The sequence below is a fragment of the Triticum aestivum genome, chromosome 2B (genome assembly GCF_018294505.1).
Source record: "Triticum aestivum cultivar Chinese Spring chromosome 2B, IWGSC CS RefSeq v2.1, whole genome shotgun sequence".
Taxonomy (NCBI): domain Eukaryota; kingdom Viridiplantae; phylum Streptophyta; class Magnoliopsida; order Poales; family Poaceae; genus Triticum; species Triticum aestivum.
Window position 1 is genome coordinate 687,742,970 of NC_057798.1, and position 17,455 is coordinate 687,760,424.

At 44.6% G+C, this 17,455-nt stretch overlaps 2 protein-coding genes across 2 annotated transcripts; one reads left to right on the forward strand and one right to left on the reverse strand.

Annotated features, from left to right (window-relative positions):
- Nucleotides 1-173: 173 nt before the first annotated feature.
- Nucleotides 174-15,344, reverse strand: LOC123046724 (uncharacterized). Its single transcript, XM_044470145.1, has 2 exons — nucleotides 15,058-15,344; nucleotides 174-1,461 (listed from the first exon to the last, which is right to left on the reverse strand). Exons 1-2 carry the CDS (start codon nucleotides 15,253-15,255, stop codon nucleotides 994-996), a joined length of 666 nt encoding a protein of 221 aa, XP_044326080.1. The 5' UTR covers nucleotides 15,256-15,344; the 3' UTR covers nucleotides 174-993.
- Nucleotides 2,131-14,220, forward strand: LOC123046723 (uncharacterized). Its single transcript, XM_044470144.1, has 16 exons — nucleotides 2,131-2,325; nucleotides 2,429-2,485; nucleotides 3,563-3,680; nucleotides 9,961-10,113; nucleotides 10,198-10,471; nucleotides 10,559-10,661; nucleotides 10,735-10,865; nucleotides 10,952-11,033; nucleotides 11,119-11,251; nucleotides 11,339-11,496; nucleotides 11,578-12,004; nucleotides 12,077-12,138; nucleotides 12,224-12,380; nucleotides 12,474-12,547; nucleotides 13,631-13,716; nucleotides 13,827-14,220. The coding sequence occupies exons 4-15, from the start codon at nucleotides 9,961-9,963 to the stop codon at nucleotides 13,680-13,682; spliced, it is 1,806 nt and encodes a 601-aa protein (XP_044326079.1). The 5' UTR covers nucleotides 2,131-2,325; nucleotides 2,429-2,485; nucleotides 3,563-3,680; the 3' UTR covers nucleotides 13,683-13,716; nucleotides 13,827-14,220.
- Nucleotides 15,345-17,455: the final 2,111 nt, after the last annotated feature.

The following is a 17,455-nucleotide window of genomic DNA, read 5'->3' on the forward strand; positions in this document are numbered from 1 at the left end:
GGGGGGCAGGCCACGGCGGCTCATGGCCAAGCCAATGTGGATCTCGCCACGGCGGCGGTGAAGAAGAACATTGTAGCGTTGTCAGCCGGCGGGGCTCCTCCCGCTTCCCCAACCAATTGATGACTTGAAAAACTTTTCCAAAAAGAAAAAAAATCATTTGTCTTTCATCTTTTGGCCTTACAAATTATGATCATAATTTTCTGAACACATATAACTGCTTCTGATGAATTCAGATATCCACAGAGATCAAGCGGGCTGCCTCCTCTCCAAGAAAAGTCTAGGGTTCCTCTGCCTCCCGCCGGCACCGCTGGCGGTCCACCTCGTCTCCGGTGGCCTTAGGGCCATGGCAGCGCTGTGGATCTCGGCCCTTGCCGGTGGGAGGGCTCTCTTTTCAGTTGTTTCTTCGCGTTTTCTTAGGATTTGTGTCCTGCTCCGAAAGACGAGATGGCGGCGGCTTCCTCAAGATGGAATAAGGTTCTCCCCGCCTAACCCCTGTATCGATGGTGTGTCTAGCATCATCGGTGGGCGTGTGGAGGTGTGTCTCCGGCGGATCTATCCTTGATGGATTTGCTCGGATCTGGTCGTAGTTCGTCTAGGTTCATGTGTTTTCAGGTTGGATCTTTCCTATCTACGCTACTCTTCATCGGCGACGGTTCGTGTTCAGTTGTGTTGGTCCTACGGGGCTTAGTACGACAACTTCCCGGCTGTGTACTACAACAAGTTTTGCCCAGCTCCGACGAGGGAGGTGTAATGACGACGGCGCGCCTTCGGCTTGCTTCGGTGCTTATAGTCGTCGGTAGGTGGTCTACGGATTAGATGTAATTTTATTATTTTTAGTGTTTGTTGCACTGTTATGATTGAAGATGAATAGTTGAAAGTTTTCTCGCGAAAAAAACTGCTTCTGATGATATATTCTAAGAAGTAACAAACTAATGACTGGCAAAAACTTTTCCAGAAAGGAAACAAGTCCAATTGTCTATCATCTTTTCCCGTTCACTCGGTCTCGTCGGCGTCAGCATTGAGGTCAATCCTAGGCTTCTTCCCGCTGCTGTGGGCGGCGGGCTTACTGGGAAGCGGCGGCACCTTCGACGCGCACCGTGGGCACCAGGGGTCGGCCTCGGCAATGAGCACGTACGTGAAGCAGGACGGGCACGCACACGCGCGCATGGCCGGGTTCGCGGCGGGCGACCCCGTGCTTGAAGGCGGCGAGCGGCTGCGCTTTCCCAGCGAGGAGGACGATGATGAGGTGGACGCCAACGAGGAGGACAACGTGTCCGGCGAGGTGGCGGACCGCGCGGCCGCGGCGCGCTCTAGGGCGTAGCGGACCATGTCGAGGGTGCAAAACGCAGCGGAGGTGGTGGTGACGGCGGCGGGGGTGGATGCCGTGGGAGGCTGGTTGAGGTCCTGGTGGCCGTCTTGGGCGGCCTGGTGGCGATGAGGAGTCAAGAACGTCTTGCCGGACTGCACAAAAACAAGATTTTTTTTTCACCTTGTTAAGTACTCGTAATCTGTGTAATTGAACATATAAATCAAGCTACGCAACCCGCTGATCTAGCGCCATCGCTGGTTCAGATTCATCCGGCTCGCTCGTTGTGCCTCGCTGGCCGACGCCAGCGTCCTTTTAATCACCGTGGTCAACATCTGATCGCTCGTTTTCCTGTACGCCGCGTGACCAGCCTACAGCTGCTGACAGATGGGCCAGGCTTACGCGAGGGCCAGCGTTGCCAGCGTTGCAGCAGGACGGGCTGTGCGTGCATGTGTATTTTACCGCGGTCTGGCAGCGCGTCGTTCGTGGGCAGCGCGGCTTTCGCGGGCTGGCGGGCCGTTCTTTACCTCCCTCGATTGCACCCAGCGGCGGCGCCTCGGCTTCAGCCGCGCCTGGCCCCATCTGTCGGCCTCGTGGGTGCACAGCGTTTTGGTCTCCGTTGTTTACGCGGGCGGCTCGCTTCGGCCCGCTGGGTAGAAGAGGTTATTCGTCCTCTGCGTGATGCTACGCGGGCTGGCTTGATCTCGTCACGCTGCAGGTGGCCCCTTCCTGTCCTTGGTTCCAAGCGTTGGGCGAGTTGGGTTTCTCTCCAGGTCTCTCTAGGAGTTACAGCGCCTGTTTCGGTCCGGGTGCGTGGTATCCTTCTGCTCGTCTCTCCCTCTGTGCCTCCCATCTCATCCCACTTCCCCCGCCTGCGTCTCCTCGCCTCGCCCTCATCCGCTCACCCGCCATTGTCGCTCCTCGTCGCTCGCCGTTCTCGGTCCTCGCCTGCTCGTCTCGCCCTCCTCCGCTTGTTTCCGTCATGGCTCCTCGCACTGCTGCTGTTGCGTTTGGCTAGGGTGAGGTTCTTGTTCTATTTGGTTGATTTCCGGCTGCTCCCGTCATAGATTGATCTCTGCTGACTTGTTCTTGCCTTTTCCCTCTCCTTTCTCTTGTTTGCAGGGCTGCTGCGTCTGGTTTGCTCTCCGCTTGTGCGTCTATTTAATCCTCCTCTGTGAGGTGAGGTTTTGCCTGCTACCCTGCTTATGATCTGCTCGATGAAATGCGTGACTAGGTTTCTGCCGGGCTGGGACCGTTTCTTTGTTTTTCTGCAACATGAATGAGTGTTGGATCCGCTGTGTGATGCTTTTACAGATGTGTGGTGGTTTTAGGAGGTGTTCTTGCATATGTTTCTCTTCTTTGGTTGCTGCGGTCCGTACATTTAGGCATTGGCTCGGTTCGTTTAGGACTCCTTTGTGTTCTTGTCTAGGTTTGTATGCCCATGGGTTCTGCCCCAGGTGAATTCTATTTAGGTTTGTTCCTGAGCTGTCTACCCTTTAATGCTCCTGTTCATCTGATTAAATACCTTTGTTTGTTTGACTGGAGTTTGTTCTTATTCATTAAATTTTTGTCTGCTCTTCCTACACATGTACGTGCTGCGGTTGTCATCCTCTCTCCCTTCCTTCCTGTTTGTTTGGCCTAGGGCCTTCTATGTTTGATTCAATCTAAAAAAGCTTTTGTGTTCCTGTCAGCACATACATACTAAGCTCATCAATTTGCTCTGATGAGTACATTAGGTTCAATCCAAAAAAGCTTTGTTTGTATTCCTGTCAGTTTTAGACGTGCAAGTAGCTCGTTACTTTTATTTTCTTTTTGTTCAGTACATACATATAGTTACACCATAGGCTCATCAATTTGCTCTGATTAAATTAGCAAACCTGAAGCATGTACCGATTAAATTAGCAAACCTGAAGCATGTAAGGATTCACGTGAGTGAAAGCTCACTTTCTTTCAGGAGAAAAAGACTTTTAGTTAATACCAATCAAATTTGGTCAGCCCAATAATTATATCCTTCCATAGTCATCAGGTTTGCTACACTTAGTCATAATAAAGTATTCTATTTTTCCTTTTTCACAGTGGCATTGCACAGTGTGCTCAGTGTGCTGCGGTTGTCATCCTTCTTTGCCTTCCTTCTTCCTGTTTGTTTGGTCTAGGGCCTGCTATGTTTGAATATATTGCGAAAGCTTACTCTGTCCGAGGGAGTCCATGGGTTAATGCACGTTTACTTACGTTTGTTTGATTTTCTATGTGCTGTAGGTCCTCCTTTCCGACGTCTGCCTGCCCGATCAACTGATCTCCTCGCTCCTGGTTCGTGGAAGGCCTGCTGCAGTTTGGTTCACCTCACGCCCCGCGCCTTGTCTTTCATCTTGCCAAGGTTCCATCTTCTTCCCTTCCCTTTCCTTTGTTGTGCTCTTTTAAAAGTTAGTCTCCTGCTTGGTTCTAACCATGTGTGCTACGTGCATTGTGTCGTTTCGTGTCTTTCTTTACTATTACTTGTTGATGATTGTTCCTTATGGCTGCTTTTACTCATCGCTCTCGAACTACTTGTGATTCTATTGTTTCTTCACATGCTCAGGATGCCTGTTGTAGTACATTTTGTCGTGCCTATTCTATAGGCTGTGGTAGCCCACTATCTGTGTGAGGTTGATGGGAAAGGCAATGTCCTTGCTGGGGTAGAGATTCAGCTTCCTGGGGATGGTGTTCTGGTGATGGCACGAAGTTTTTTTTCCTGCCGCCCTGCGTGTCTGGGTTGTGCGGGAGCGTACGAGCAGGTTGCTCGTGAGGCACTTAGGTTTTTGCAGGGATTGTATGACTTTGTGGTTAGAGATTACAACTATGAATGCGTTGTTGTCTATAGGAATTGTGGAAACGCGGCGATTGCTATTGCTGCATCGGCTGTCGCTATGCAGCTTATTTGGAGAGGGTTCTTCCTTGTACACGCTCGTCCACCGCAGCCCCGTCTATTAGTGTCTCTTGTGCCTATCCACAGCCGCCTCCTAATCTATCCTTGCTGTACTCAAGGCTTCTAGCGTCTGTGTGTTGTATTTAGTCAATCCAGGGTGTTGTTCTTGTTCAATTGTTCTATTTATTTGATGATGATATTGTATTCCCTGTTCCTGCGTTCAGTTTGTAAATTTGTTTTGCTGTCACCCCTTATTATCTTGCCCGCGCATTATTTTCTATGAGAGCAATTTAGTTATTTAGTTGTGCTTCTATTATTCCATTTCCGTGGCTTGTTTTGCTGTGCTTCTATTATTTAGTTCCCATGAGAGCAATTTCAATGTGCTGTGCCTGTTTGTTTTGTCTTGTATTGCAGCATTATGCTGTCCTTTCTCCCGTGGCCGTAGTTCCTTTGCTTGCGGTATGCCTCCGCGCCGACCTGTTCCTGCGCGATCTCCTGGTCCTTTGGGGCGTGCTTCCATTTTGGGTCGTGCGGTTGCCCCACGCCGGGCTGCTCGTGCTGTCCATGCTTTGCCTACTGTCCCTGTCGGACCTGCTATTCCCCTTGTTCGGAAGAGGAAGCGTATGCTCTGTTCCTCTTCTCCTACTATGAATTCTATTGGATATGTGTTCATGGGTAGGTCTTGCTCCCTTAGCATGTTCTTCCTTTTCTATATCCATAGGAGATGGCTTCTTTCCGTTCCTTTCTTCTGCTGAGACTGCGCGGAATCGTAAGAGATGCAAGTTCTTGTTGCTAAGGCGGGGTGCTCACAGGAAGGGTGGTCAGTTCGTGTTTCCCTTCGTTGTTCATAGGTTCCTTCACTTTTTGTGTGTGTCCTGTTAGCATTTCTTCTTATGCCTCTAGCAGAGCTTACTATTGCATCGCCTCTGCATCCTGATTGGGTTGGTTTTTCTTCTGACGAAGTGGTCATACTTAAAGGTATGCCTATGTGCTCTTGTCAGCCATGTTCCTTTCTGCCTTCCCGGTGTCATCCGTCCTTATTGCATACGACTCTCCTACAGCTTTTTATCCAAAAAGATCATACTATGGAGGTCCAGATTACCGATGCAGCCGCTGCAAGGCTAGCTTTTGGTGGCGTGAGAGGGTGAAATCGCAGTCTGCTATTACAAAAAGAAAAGTGGTTTACAACAACTGTTGTAAGGCTGGGAAGGTCTTTGTTGAGCCCTTTAAAAAACCGCCTCCATTCTTAGCATCCCTGCTTGATTATAAAGGCCCACCCCACAGCCTAAGGTTTATTAAGCAAATACGCCAGTACAATTGCCTATTTGCTTTTACATCCATGGGGGCAAAAATTGACCGGTCTGTGAATGATGGTGGAGGTCCAAAAATTTTTAAAATTAATGGTCAGGTTTGTCATCGTATAGGCTCACTACTTCCAAATCAGGGTGATTCCCCCAAATATGCAGAGTTATACATACATGACAGAGAAAATGAGGTTAACAACAGAATTCAGGCCCTAAACCACCACAATGAAACCAGCACTGGGTTAGACAAGGAGATTGTTAAGGGTCTTATGAAGATGCTTGATGCAAACAATTCTTTGGTGAAGAAATTCCGTATGGCTAGCGACATACTGAAAAATAATAAACATGAGGTAATTTCAATAAGGCTTATAGCTCCTGGTGAAAATGATGGCGCTCAATTTAATTTGCCTGCAACAGATGAATTGGCGGCTTTAGTTTATGGTGAGTTCACGTTGGAAGCGCCGTGTAGAGACCTGATTATACGCAGTAAAGCAGATTGGCTTCATCGTATTTCCTCTTTAGATACTACTTACATATCTTTGCAATACCCTCTGCTGTTCCCATATGGTGAACGTGGCTTTCAGCTCGGTGTTCGCTATATTGGTACTGATGTTAATGACACGAGTAAGAGAGTTAAAATGACGATGCAAGACTTCTATTGCTTCTGTTCACATTATAAACCAGACCAGCATAATCCATACCTATGTTGTGGCCTGTTGTCGTCACAGGCTGCTGTTGATTTCCGGGCTTGCATTGATGAATGCCGGCTCAGTTTTATTCTTAAATGTAATGACGAGATGCGGGCTGAAAATCTTCAGGGCGTTGTCGACGCGGTAGGCCAGGGTATGGTTGGTGGCTCAGAGGTTGGGAAGAAGAATATTATGCCTTCGGCTTACACTGGTGGTCGCCGATACATGTATGAAAATTTCCAAGATGCTATTGCTGTCTCGCGGGTTCATGGGTCGCCGGATGTCTTCACAACTTTCACGTGTAACCCAAAGTGGGAAGAAATCCTTGATTCTGTTGAGCCTGGCCAAACAGCGGCAGATAGGGCTGACATTGCTGTTAGGGTGTACCACATGAAACTTGCTCAGTATCTTCATCGGATTAAGAAAGGAAATGCCTTTGGTCCTGTTGTTGCTGGTACTGCCCCTTGCAGGCCTCTTTCCATTTCCTTTTCCTTCTTCTATGGCTTCCTTATATTTATTGTCGCTTTTTCCTCCTGTTTTCAGTCCTGCACACTATTGAGTTTCAGAATAGGGGGTTGCCGCACGCGCACATCCTTGTTTGGCAAAAGAAGGAGGACGATAGGGTTGTAACACCGGCTCTTATAAATTCTTATATCTCGGCTGAGATCCCTGATCCTGTACAGGATCCTTTGGGATATGCCCTTGTCGCTGAGTTCATGATGCATGGCCCTTGTGGCATTGATGGCCCAAAATGCCCTTGCATGAAAAAAGGGTTTTGCTCAAAAAAATTCCCAAAATCATTTCAGGATGAAACTTCTATCGATGAGAGTGGGTTTCCATTATATAGGCGTCCTAACAATGGTCGTTTCGTGATGAAGAACAATGTCAGGCTTGATAATAGACATGTGGTTCCATATAACATGCTTATATTAAAAAAGTGGCAGGCACATATTAATGTTGAATGGTGTAATAAAACATATGTTATCAAGTACCTATATAAATATGTTACTAAAGGGCCAGACAAATCAAAAACTCTGTTTGAGAATATTAGACGTGACGGCGACCAGGATGTTGATGAGATTAAAGAGTATAGAGAGTGCCGTTACATAGTTGATTATGATTCTTTTTGGAGGGTTTACGGCTATGATATACATGGTAAAACACCATCTGTTGAGAGATTACCTGTCCATCTCCTGAACATGCATATTGTGCGCTTTCGTGCACATACTGCTCTGAATTCAGTGATTAATGATGCCTGGCTGCAAAAAACAATGCTAACGGAATGGTTTGTAGCGAACAACCTTTATCCTGCGGCTAGATCCTTAACTTACTGTGATTTCCCTACTAGGTGGTCATGGATAGCTGAGGACAAAAGATGGAAACCTAGGACAAGAAGCGATAGAATTGGTAGGATATACTCTGTGCATCCGGCGTGCGGAGAACTTTTTTATTTTAGAATGTTGCTTATGATTGTGAAAGGAGCGAGATGCTACGAGGATGTCAGGACTTACAATGGCATTGTATACTCGACGTTCAGAGAAGCATGTGGGGCGAGAGGGTTACTTGGCGATGACATGGAGTGGTATAGTGCTTTTGACGAAGCTGTCAAATGGGGTATGGGGAACCAATTACGCCAGTTATTTGTTACTATGATTCTTCACTGTGCTGTTAATGATGAAGCTCTCTTCTTTGAAAAATATGAGGATTACTTGTCTGATGACATTCGGTATAAAATTCAGCAGTCTAGAAATAATTTTACATATGTTGTTCCTCCTGTTTCATTAAGAGACATGCTGCTTGATGAATTGACTGCTATATTTGCTAAGAATAGTGCATGCATCCTAGATCACAAATTGCCCTTGATATCTACATGCCATGATACTTCTGTGCAAACTGATATGCTTGCTGATGCACTGGATGTTGATGTTGTTGATCTTCTAAAAAAGGCAGAGGTAATGTATAATAGATTGAATAAAGACCAGTTGCATGCTTACTCTGCTATAATTGATCGCATTAAGTCTGGGAAACCTGGTTTCTTCTTTGTCTCTGGGTATGGTGGTACTGGGAAAACATTCCTCTGGAATGCGCTGGATGCTTATCTTAGAGGTAGTAAGAGAGTGGTGTTGTCGGTTGCATCCTCGGGGGTTGCTGCCTTGCTTTTGCCTGCTGGCAGAACAGCCCATTCTAGGTTCAAAATACCTATTGATCTACCTGAACATGGCACCTGTGAAATTAAACGGTCTACCATGCTCTCCACTCTAATTGAATCGGCTGATCTTATTATATGGGATGAGGCACTGATGTCCCATCGGAAATGCTTTGAGGCCCTAGACCGATCATTTCGTGATGTACTGTCGGCTAACGATCCTAATTTAGCTAAAATTCCTTTTGGCGGCAAGGTTGTTGTGTTGGGTGGAGATCTTAGACAAATATTACCTGTCATTGAGGGCGGGTCTCGAGCGCAGATTCTTGCTGCTGCAATCACTAATTCTCCTCTCTGGAATATTGTAGATGTTTTGCACTTGAACATTAATATGCGTTTGACTGCACACACAAATGATCCAATTCTCCAATCTGAGGTGGCTGCCTTTGCTGAGTGGGTTCTCAGCTTGGGCGATGGCACGGCCCCTACTGTCGCCCATGAGGGAGAGTCGGATGCATCATGGATAACTATCCCTGATGAGCTTTTAATACACACTGATGGTGACAAAATTGATGCCATTGTTCAGGCTGTATACAAAGATATTTCTACTAGGTATTCTGATGTTGATTATCTAAAAGAAAGGGCAGTTCTAACACCAACGAACGAAATGGCTGAAAAAATAAATGAACGTGTTCTATCTTTGCTGCCTACCAGTGAGAGGGAGTACCTAAGCTGTGATACTATAGGGAATTCAGCTGACGCGGTTCGCAATCAAGATGCTTTCTATCCTGTCGAGTACTTGAATGGGATCAAGGTGAATAACTTCCCATACCATAGGTTAGTACTGAAGGTAGGCGTTCCTATCATGCTTTTGAGAAATCTGAACCAATCAACAGGCTTATGTAATGGCACAAGGCTTATAATCACAAAACTTGCTGATAAGATTATTGAGGCAACTGTTATTACTGGTTCAAACATAGGTGATGTTGTTTTCATTCCAAGGATAGGCCTAACCTCAAAAGCTCCTAAATGGCCTTTCACTTTGCATCGTCGCCAATTCCCTGTTAGAGTGTCCTATGCAATGACCATTAACAAAAGTCAAGGGCAGACTCTTTCAAATGTTGGCTTGTACTTGGATACACCTGTGTTCACGCACGGGCAACTCTATGTGGCAGTGTCGCGTGTTACTTCAAAGAAATCATTAAAAATCTTGATCAAAGGAGAGGATGGTGAGTCTGCTTCGCAGACAAGGAACATCGTGTTCCCTGAGATATTTCGTTCCATTCGCTAGGTGGTGTTAGTAACAGCCTATAGTATATATAGCATAAGAATCTGCCTATCTAGGTTTTGGTGGCTTCTATGGCCTTGGTGCAATAAAGCTGCTATTTTTATATGTTTATCAGTTCTTTTGACCTATCTACTGGCTTCTACAATTTTCTGCGCCAAAAAAACTTTTGCAATCGCGTGTGATGCTTACTTTACCTGCTGGTTTCCTTCTTTCTGCTTGCTTTTTAGTTTGCACATGACCAAGTGAGTTTGTGTGAATATCATCTTCATATTTAGTCTTTCTTTCCCTCCTTCTATTCATCTTTTCTAACTCTGTTTTTAAGCTACAGATGTCGAACGAAAGGATCAGCCTTCTCTTGCAGATCCATGAGAAAGTGCTCTTCTGGAATGCTAAGGTTCTCGTGTCTCGCATCTGGCACTTCCGAGGTGGGACTGATGAGGGTAACATTGTGCACACTGACTTAGTGGTGCTTGACCAAGAGGTTTGTTTTGTGTTGTGGTTGTGGTGGTTGTGCTCATACTGTTGATGTTGATCTCTGACTCTGAGTTGTAATGCAAATGTGCAGGGCACCCACATGTATGGCCAGATTCCTCCTGAGCCATCGGAGCGGCTGAAAGATGTCTTGGTGGAAGGCAATGTTTATCTGATGAAGGGATTCATGTGTAAACAAGCAAAGCAGACTTACAGGGCTGTTGATAGCCCATACATGATGCAATTCACTCGCTTTAGTACTGCTATTCCCCAGCCGGGTGATGAAGAAAACTTCCCGTACTGCACTTACGACCTCCTGTCCTTCACGGATATCCCAATGCCAGGCCCAAACACTCGTCGCTTTCTTGGTTAGCCACTCTATACTGCCCTCATCTATGCCCTGTTTGGTCTTGTTCTTTCATCATATCATCTTAGGTTTGTTATGTTATTTGCAGATGTCATTGGTCGAATTACTGCAGTGACAGACATAGTTATTGTCCACTCTCAATACCAGCCTGAACCTTCAGAAACCAGGACTATAGTTCTCGAAGATCAAGCGTGAGTTGCTTGTCTATTTGTTCTTCATTTCTCTTGGCTTCTGCCCTATTGACTTGCTCTTGCTTGGTTATAGAGGGAATGAGATCAAGCTTGTTCTTTGGGGTGCTCGAGCTCGTGAGTTTGAGGCAGAAGAGGTCCGTATTGCAAGCCAATCAGGAGCTGTCATTACTATCTTTGTGGGGACACTGCCAAAAACCTACCGAGGTCATTGTTTGATCCACACCTCGCTTAGCCCATTGATTGCTCTGCCATCTTGATACACATTTTTACTTCCTTGTGTCTCTCGATAGGAATTAAAGGACTAAGTGGTAGCTCTGCATGCCGCTGGTACATTAATGAGGACTTGCCAGAGATGAATGCCTTTCGTGCTAGGTATTTTCTCTTTCTGTGTGCTTTCCATTAATCGAGGTTTATACAGATGTTTCATTTCTATTACAATGAACTCTCTTTGATCCAGCCTTCCAGAAAGTCTTGCTGCTGTCACTGCTCACATACCAGGAGAACAGGCAATTGTTCCAGCACCTGTTCGTGAGCCTCTTGTCGAACTGAGTGTTCAACAGCTGCTTGCTCTTGACCCGTTTAATAATCTGGTACCCTCTCTATTTACTTCTTCTGTATTCTTGTTATTCTCTTTTTAGCATCCTTCTCACTGTACTTATGTTTGTCGTTAAATGCAGAAAAAGCAATTTATGGTCAAGGTTATTATTACACGCATGGGCTCTGACAACCGTTGGTGGTTTCTCTCATGCCGGGAATGCCATAAAACAGCCTATACGGCTGGAAGGCAGTACCGTTGCTCGGACCACGGCTGCTCTTCTGTTGCAGCAGATCCCTCGTGAGCGCTTTTTCCATGGTAGTTTCTATTCTGGTCTGTCTACTGAATTGCTTTTAAATCCATTTCCCTTGCAATGTCTAGATACTGTCTGTGCACTTTCGGAAGCGACGGCGCAGCTGAGGCAGAATTTATGTTCTTTGATAGAGCTGCAAAGAGTGCTGTTGGGAAGCCACTCATGACTTTGATTTACCGCAAGTATCCTGGTTTCACAAGTGCGCTTGATCTGCCTTATATAGGAGGTGCTGATGTAGGCTTGCCTGTTGAAATTTCACGCCTTGTTACCAAGAAGTATAGACTTGTCGTTTCTATCTCCACCAAAAGCTTTCAGCCTGCAAGCACCCAGCTGTCCTTCCAAGTTGGCAGGATTGATGAAACCTTTAAGCCTGAACTGGCATCCTTTGGATTTGGCGGTGCGTCATGTTCTGCTGGGAGCTCAGGCATAGCGGTGCCCATTCCGACGTCTTTCGCTACAGGATCATCTACACTTGTTGACCTACCTCCCGATGAGGTATAACTGCTGCTGGCTTCCTCTTTCAAATCACTTTTCAGTCATTTAATTCCTGTGCTGCTTGTTCGTCAGATGAACACTCCCATATCTGCATTCAGAGGAAAAGGACAGGCTTCTATGCCTAAAACACCCAGGTATCAGCCCTTCCTTTATTCTGTCATATACATTTTGAATGTTCTTTTTCTTTGCCTGTGACTGATACACTTCTGTTTTAAACAGCAAATCACCATGCCCAAAAAGCGCTCGCCGCAAACTTGTTCTTGAGCTCTCTAAATCTAGGGACGAAGAGCTATCTGGCTCTGCTCCCGAGTTGGCTACCCAGACGGGAGACGTTGTTCCTCCTGGAAATGTTGTTCAGCCTACATCCATGCCAAATGTACATGCCTATGTTTGATATGCGAATATCATTTCTGTTATGTACAAATCATGCTTCACATATAATAATATTTGATGGCATCAAATTAAACAGGTTAGCCAGGAGAATGAAGCTGCAGCTACTGAAAATTCAGACAGCGTCCTTCCTGACCCCTCTAAAACCAAGAGGTAAAGACTCATGGCATGTTCCATTCAATTACTTCAGCTCATATGACCAAAGAAATGAGTTAGGTTTCATATTCGTGCCAGCAAGGAAATTCTACCTGTTAAAAAACAAATAGAATTGTGATGTTACATTATTAATTGGCTCAATTCTTCCTGATGCAGTTCTAAGTTCCAGTAGTTCTTTTGTCTATTTGCTTGCTCATACCTTTTAAGAAGCTACTGGATACAGGTTCACTGTTAGGTTGGTTAGATGTTCTATAGATCACTATTATATGCAGGATCATTAGCTATCCAAGAAAATTAGCGTCAGGTTTCAGTATCCGGTAGGCTAGATTCCTTGTCAGGCTCGTTTATTGTTTTGTTGCTCACCAACGCACTGTAGATTAGATGTCTAACCAGTAAAATCAGCATGCGGTATAAGAATCTAATGGGTCTTTTGTCCTTTGAAAACAAAAACATCCTTCTCTATACATCTCAAAAACGGTTTCTTCTAACCTGATGTGTGCGATGCTAATTAATCAAGCTTTGTTTCCCATGACTGCTATGTTTAAATTAATAAGAGCCTGAATAAAACATCCTTTTACCTTCAAAGTGTAATATGCATTCTTCTTTCATTCCTCTTACATGTACAGGGAATACTTGCTGTTGCAAGCAAAATAACTTGCTTTGTACCCTGTGGTTTTAAGAACCTGATGGGTCTTTTGTCCTTTGAGAAGAAAATCTATACATCTCAAAAATGGTTTTTCCTTCGCTGATGTGCAGTGCTATTTAATCAAGCTCTTTCCCCGATGACTGCTATGTCCAAATTAATAATAAGCTCAATAAAACATCCTTTTGCCTTCAAATTGTAATATGCATTCTTCTTCCTTTCCTCTTTTGCATGTACACGCACTTCTTGCTGTTCCATGCAAATTCACTTGCTTTGTTCATCCAGCTAATTGCCTATACAATTGTTCATACAAACTAATTAGCTATACAACTGAATTTGCTACGTGTCTAATCTATATGTTCTTGTTGTTTTTATAACACTCTAGCTTTAGTTGTTTATTAACACGACTTTTATTATTATTAATGAATCAAACTCAGGGCAAACACTCCTGCAAAGGGAGTTGGCACTCCAAAGAAAGCGAGGCAGTAGTTCCTCCATGGATTAAGCTACATATGTACATACGGTACGGCCGGCACTTCTTGGGTTCCATATTTTCTGCACGCACTCATATATTTCTTTACGGAGGGAGTGTGTGATGGTATAATAATTACTTCTGTTCCTTTTCTTCCTCAGGGTATCTTCTGTGTTCTGCTTGCTTATCAAGCAAAGTCCGGCGCTGGAAGGGTGTGTTTCTGAACACAGCTTCTAACCTCTGCTGCATCTCATCAACTGTCTGTCCATCGGGACTGAAGATCGTCAATTCAGCGCACTTTTGGGCACACACTGGGTTTATTTTGTGCACCTTTGTAAGGCAAGGCTTTGACACCTGAAAAACTATGTCGAGCCACTGTCATGACAATTCCTCTATTTAGGTCCTCGAACAGATTAGGTTCCATGCGTTGTAAATATCTTCGCCGGCCTTTTCTACCTTATCTCCTTATAAAACTTTCTACTCATTGTAAATGCCGCTGGGCCATGCTACTTAATCTAAGTCTTGTTGTTATAATGTGCACACCTTCTTATGTTTTATGTTTACTGGTATGCTTGCTAACATAAAGGCGTTCCTTTCTTACTAATTTATTCATCTCGCAGAGTAAACGTAATGTACATTCCTGATCATTAGAGATTCTTTTGCCCTTCCTTTAATGTTTGGAACACTGGAGATTGATTTGTTCTTCTAAATGGGATACTAACATTATCCATTCTTTATTTTGCTCCTGATTTTGCTTGGTTGCTTCATGCAAAGGGAATGCATGAATTTTGGTTCACAGGCCAAGTATTATGTTCTGCCATCTGATGAACCATGCAAGGTTCCTTTTGCCCTTCTTTGAATCTCAACAGGCATCCGGCAGGAATTAAAAATCCAGAGTCAGTACTTAATTTCAAAACTCGGTGCATTGAGATTATATTTCCTTCTCCTGCTATTTTCAGAAGACTACATAGTTAAACCACCTCTTTACTCTCCATGTATTGAAGTGCATGACCGTATTTACTCATGGGCACCACATCCATCTACTCATCTATGTTCACTCTCACAATACATGCCTTACTCTCGCCCCTTGCGCCATCGGCGCAACGGGTCATCTAGTGAACATGAAGAATAAAGAACTCTGTAATCTCACTGCAACAGTACCAAAATTTTGATCATGATGCTGTTAAATCAATCGAAGAACATGGGTTTGATCTGCGCACATAATCTAACCTAGCAAATTGCATAATTCTCCGGAATTTTATCTCGGACAGAAACCACACGAGCGCGAATTAATTAAACACCAAACATGCGCGCACGCAGGTGTAATAAACAACTAAAGATCGGAAGAACAGAGGAGCAGCTCTAAACAGTAATACTAGGAGGGAGACTCACCAGCAGGTCGAGCCGTCTCTCCCATCCGGCGGGCACCTTGACCTCCAGGTCGACGACCTCGTCCTCCACGCCGGCGTCGCCGCCGCACCCGCCGAGCAGATCCATGGTCACCATCTCCGACGGCTTCGCCGCGCCGCCCCTACCATTCCCCGCCTCCCCGCGGAGCATCCTCGCGATGGGGCTCAGCTCCGGCGCCATTCTCCTCTTCCCTTTTCCGGCGGCCCTCTGCTCTGCTTCCTCTTTTCTGTGTTGGTCGTTCTGCCGAGAGAGAGAGAGAGAGGAGAGATCGGTGGGGGTGTTTGGCAGTTGCGTGGTGGGACGCCCCTATATATAGCGGGAGGCCGCCGGCACGACGGACACGCGGGGCCCACGCGCCAGGGAGCGGAGGGGCAGGGAGAACCATTAAAGATCATTTTTTTTAGCGGACATTAAAGATCATATTAATTGGCATCGCTGGGAAATAGTTGGGCCATTATTCAATGCCAATTAAGTGCTCCAAACGAATTGAGAAATATCAAAACTATGACCTCAGATTTTTAAGCATGACAAAATAAACTTTTTTATGATAATTTATATTGAGGAAATTGTCTTCCTCGTGACAACATAATTTTGCGGATTTGTCATTCTTGCTAAAGAAAATTGCCATCTTCACAAGAACATAGTTTGCCATAAAGAAGAAGTTTGTTTTGCCATGCTTAAAAATCGAACATTCACTAGTTTGAATTCATTACATTCAAAGTAGTCATTTCCTCATCCGCATTACATGAACAGCCTGGATTTAAACCAGAGAAGAAGAACCCTTGGGCCGCCGCTGAAATATCGTGTTCGATTTAAGTGCATTGATCTATTCCATTTACTTCGTCCATCCATATTTTAGTAGAAACAGATGCAACCACTAAATTCATTACATATTCGGTTGTATCCACCGATCTATATTTTAGTTCACAATTGAGCATTGTCGCATGGTATAATTCGTATATAATTAGTGAAAAGATTTTTTGGAGGAAAATTAATAGAAATATTTATGCTGGATTAAATCGCAACGATTAATGTCTAATTGATTCCGGCGTATTATATGATCTGGTGCAAAATAAACTTTGATTTATTTTTGTGGGAGAAAAAAAGGTTGAATTATTTCACCCTTACGGGCATCATCATTTTGTTGAATACTAGAGATAATACCCCATATATTGTTGCAGGAATGGATGCAGTTGTTCCAATCATATTTGGTAGTATACAAGTTTTGTATTTGGATTAGCAATATGGGAATTGAAACTAAAATACATATAATTTATTAGATTTGATTATTATATAGTTGTAGAATATTTATTGAATATGAATAACATGCATGGTGCATGTTAAGTTGGGTCTTTTTCTCATGCATCATGGGATGACGAGATGGCATAGTTGCATGTTGAGAGAACTAAAGTTAGTGGGGGCATGCATGGCGACACGATAAGTTGGCATACGTACATGTTAAGAGAATCGAGCTAGTAGGTATCAACTATTTATGTACATAGGATGCAGGCGATACTATATGACATTATAAAGGCAAATCTACGGGTGATGGTGAGCCTCATTAGCCACTTCTGTAGTCCGTGGTGCACTTCTTCATACAGTTTTACCCTGTTGTCATGTTCGGTGCCTAGGGCATTGCAAAAGAGTTTTGGTCTCATATGTTCCAGTTGATTTCATGAACTGGAAGTGTGATGTTAGTTCTCCTCCTTATATCCCTTGTGTGATATGGTAATTAGTCATGAATTCACCAGTTAGACTTGAGTCTTAGAGCTCATAGCCTTGCCTTGACATTTTTTTCCTGGGCATCCTCTGCTCCGACCGTATCGGGAATGGCAGCATGGCATGTTTCTTCCCCCTCCCGCGGTGAGATGATTCTCACTATGAAAATTGTAAGCTGGAATTGTCGTGGTCTTGCCACAGATGTGGAAATTGAAATAACCTGCTACCCATGGTGGTAGCTATGCACAACACCAATTTTTATCTCTACTTATTTTGGACTATGTAAATTAACTCTGTAATGAAAATGTCGTGACTTTGGACCAGCAAGGCAGGCAAACAAGCGATTATGCCAAAAAGGCAAGCGAAAAGACTGAGAGAAGTGTGAAAAGGCCCTTTCTACACAATAAAAACGCACTTGTGTCAAAAAGGTAATAAAAAGACAAATATATGTGAGGAAAAGTCATTTCTATACAACAAAAGTGCACTTGTGCCAATGCCATAAGAAACCTAATGCCCCATATAAAAAAATGGCACTTATGCCAAAGGGTGTGTAGCTGCCACCATGCATGCATAGCTACCACAATGCATGGGAAATCGCCTCTTCATGTGGAAATTCATATCCTCTTGGATGTTCAAATAGTAACTGAGGTCTAATGTGATC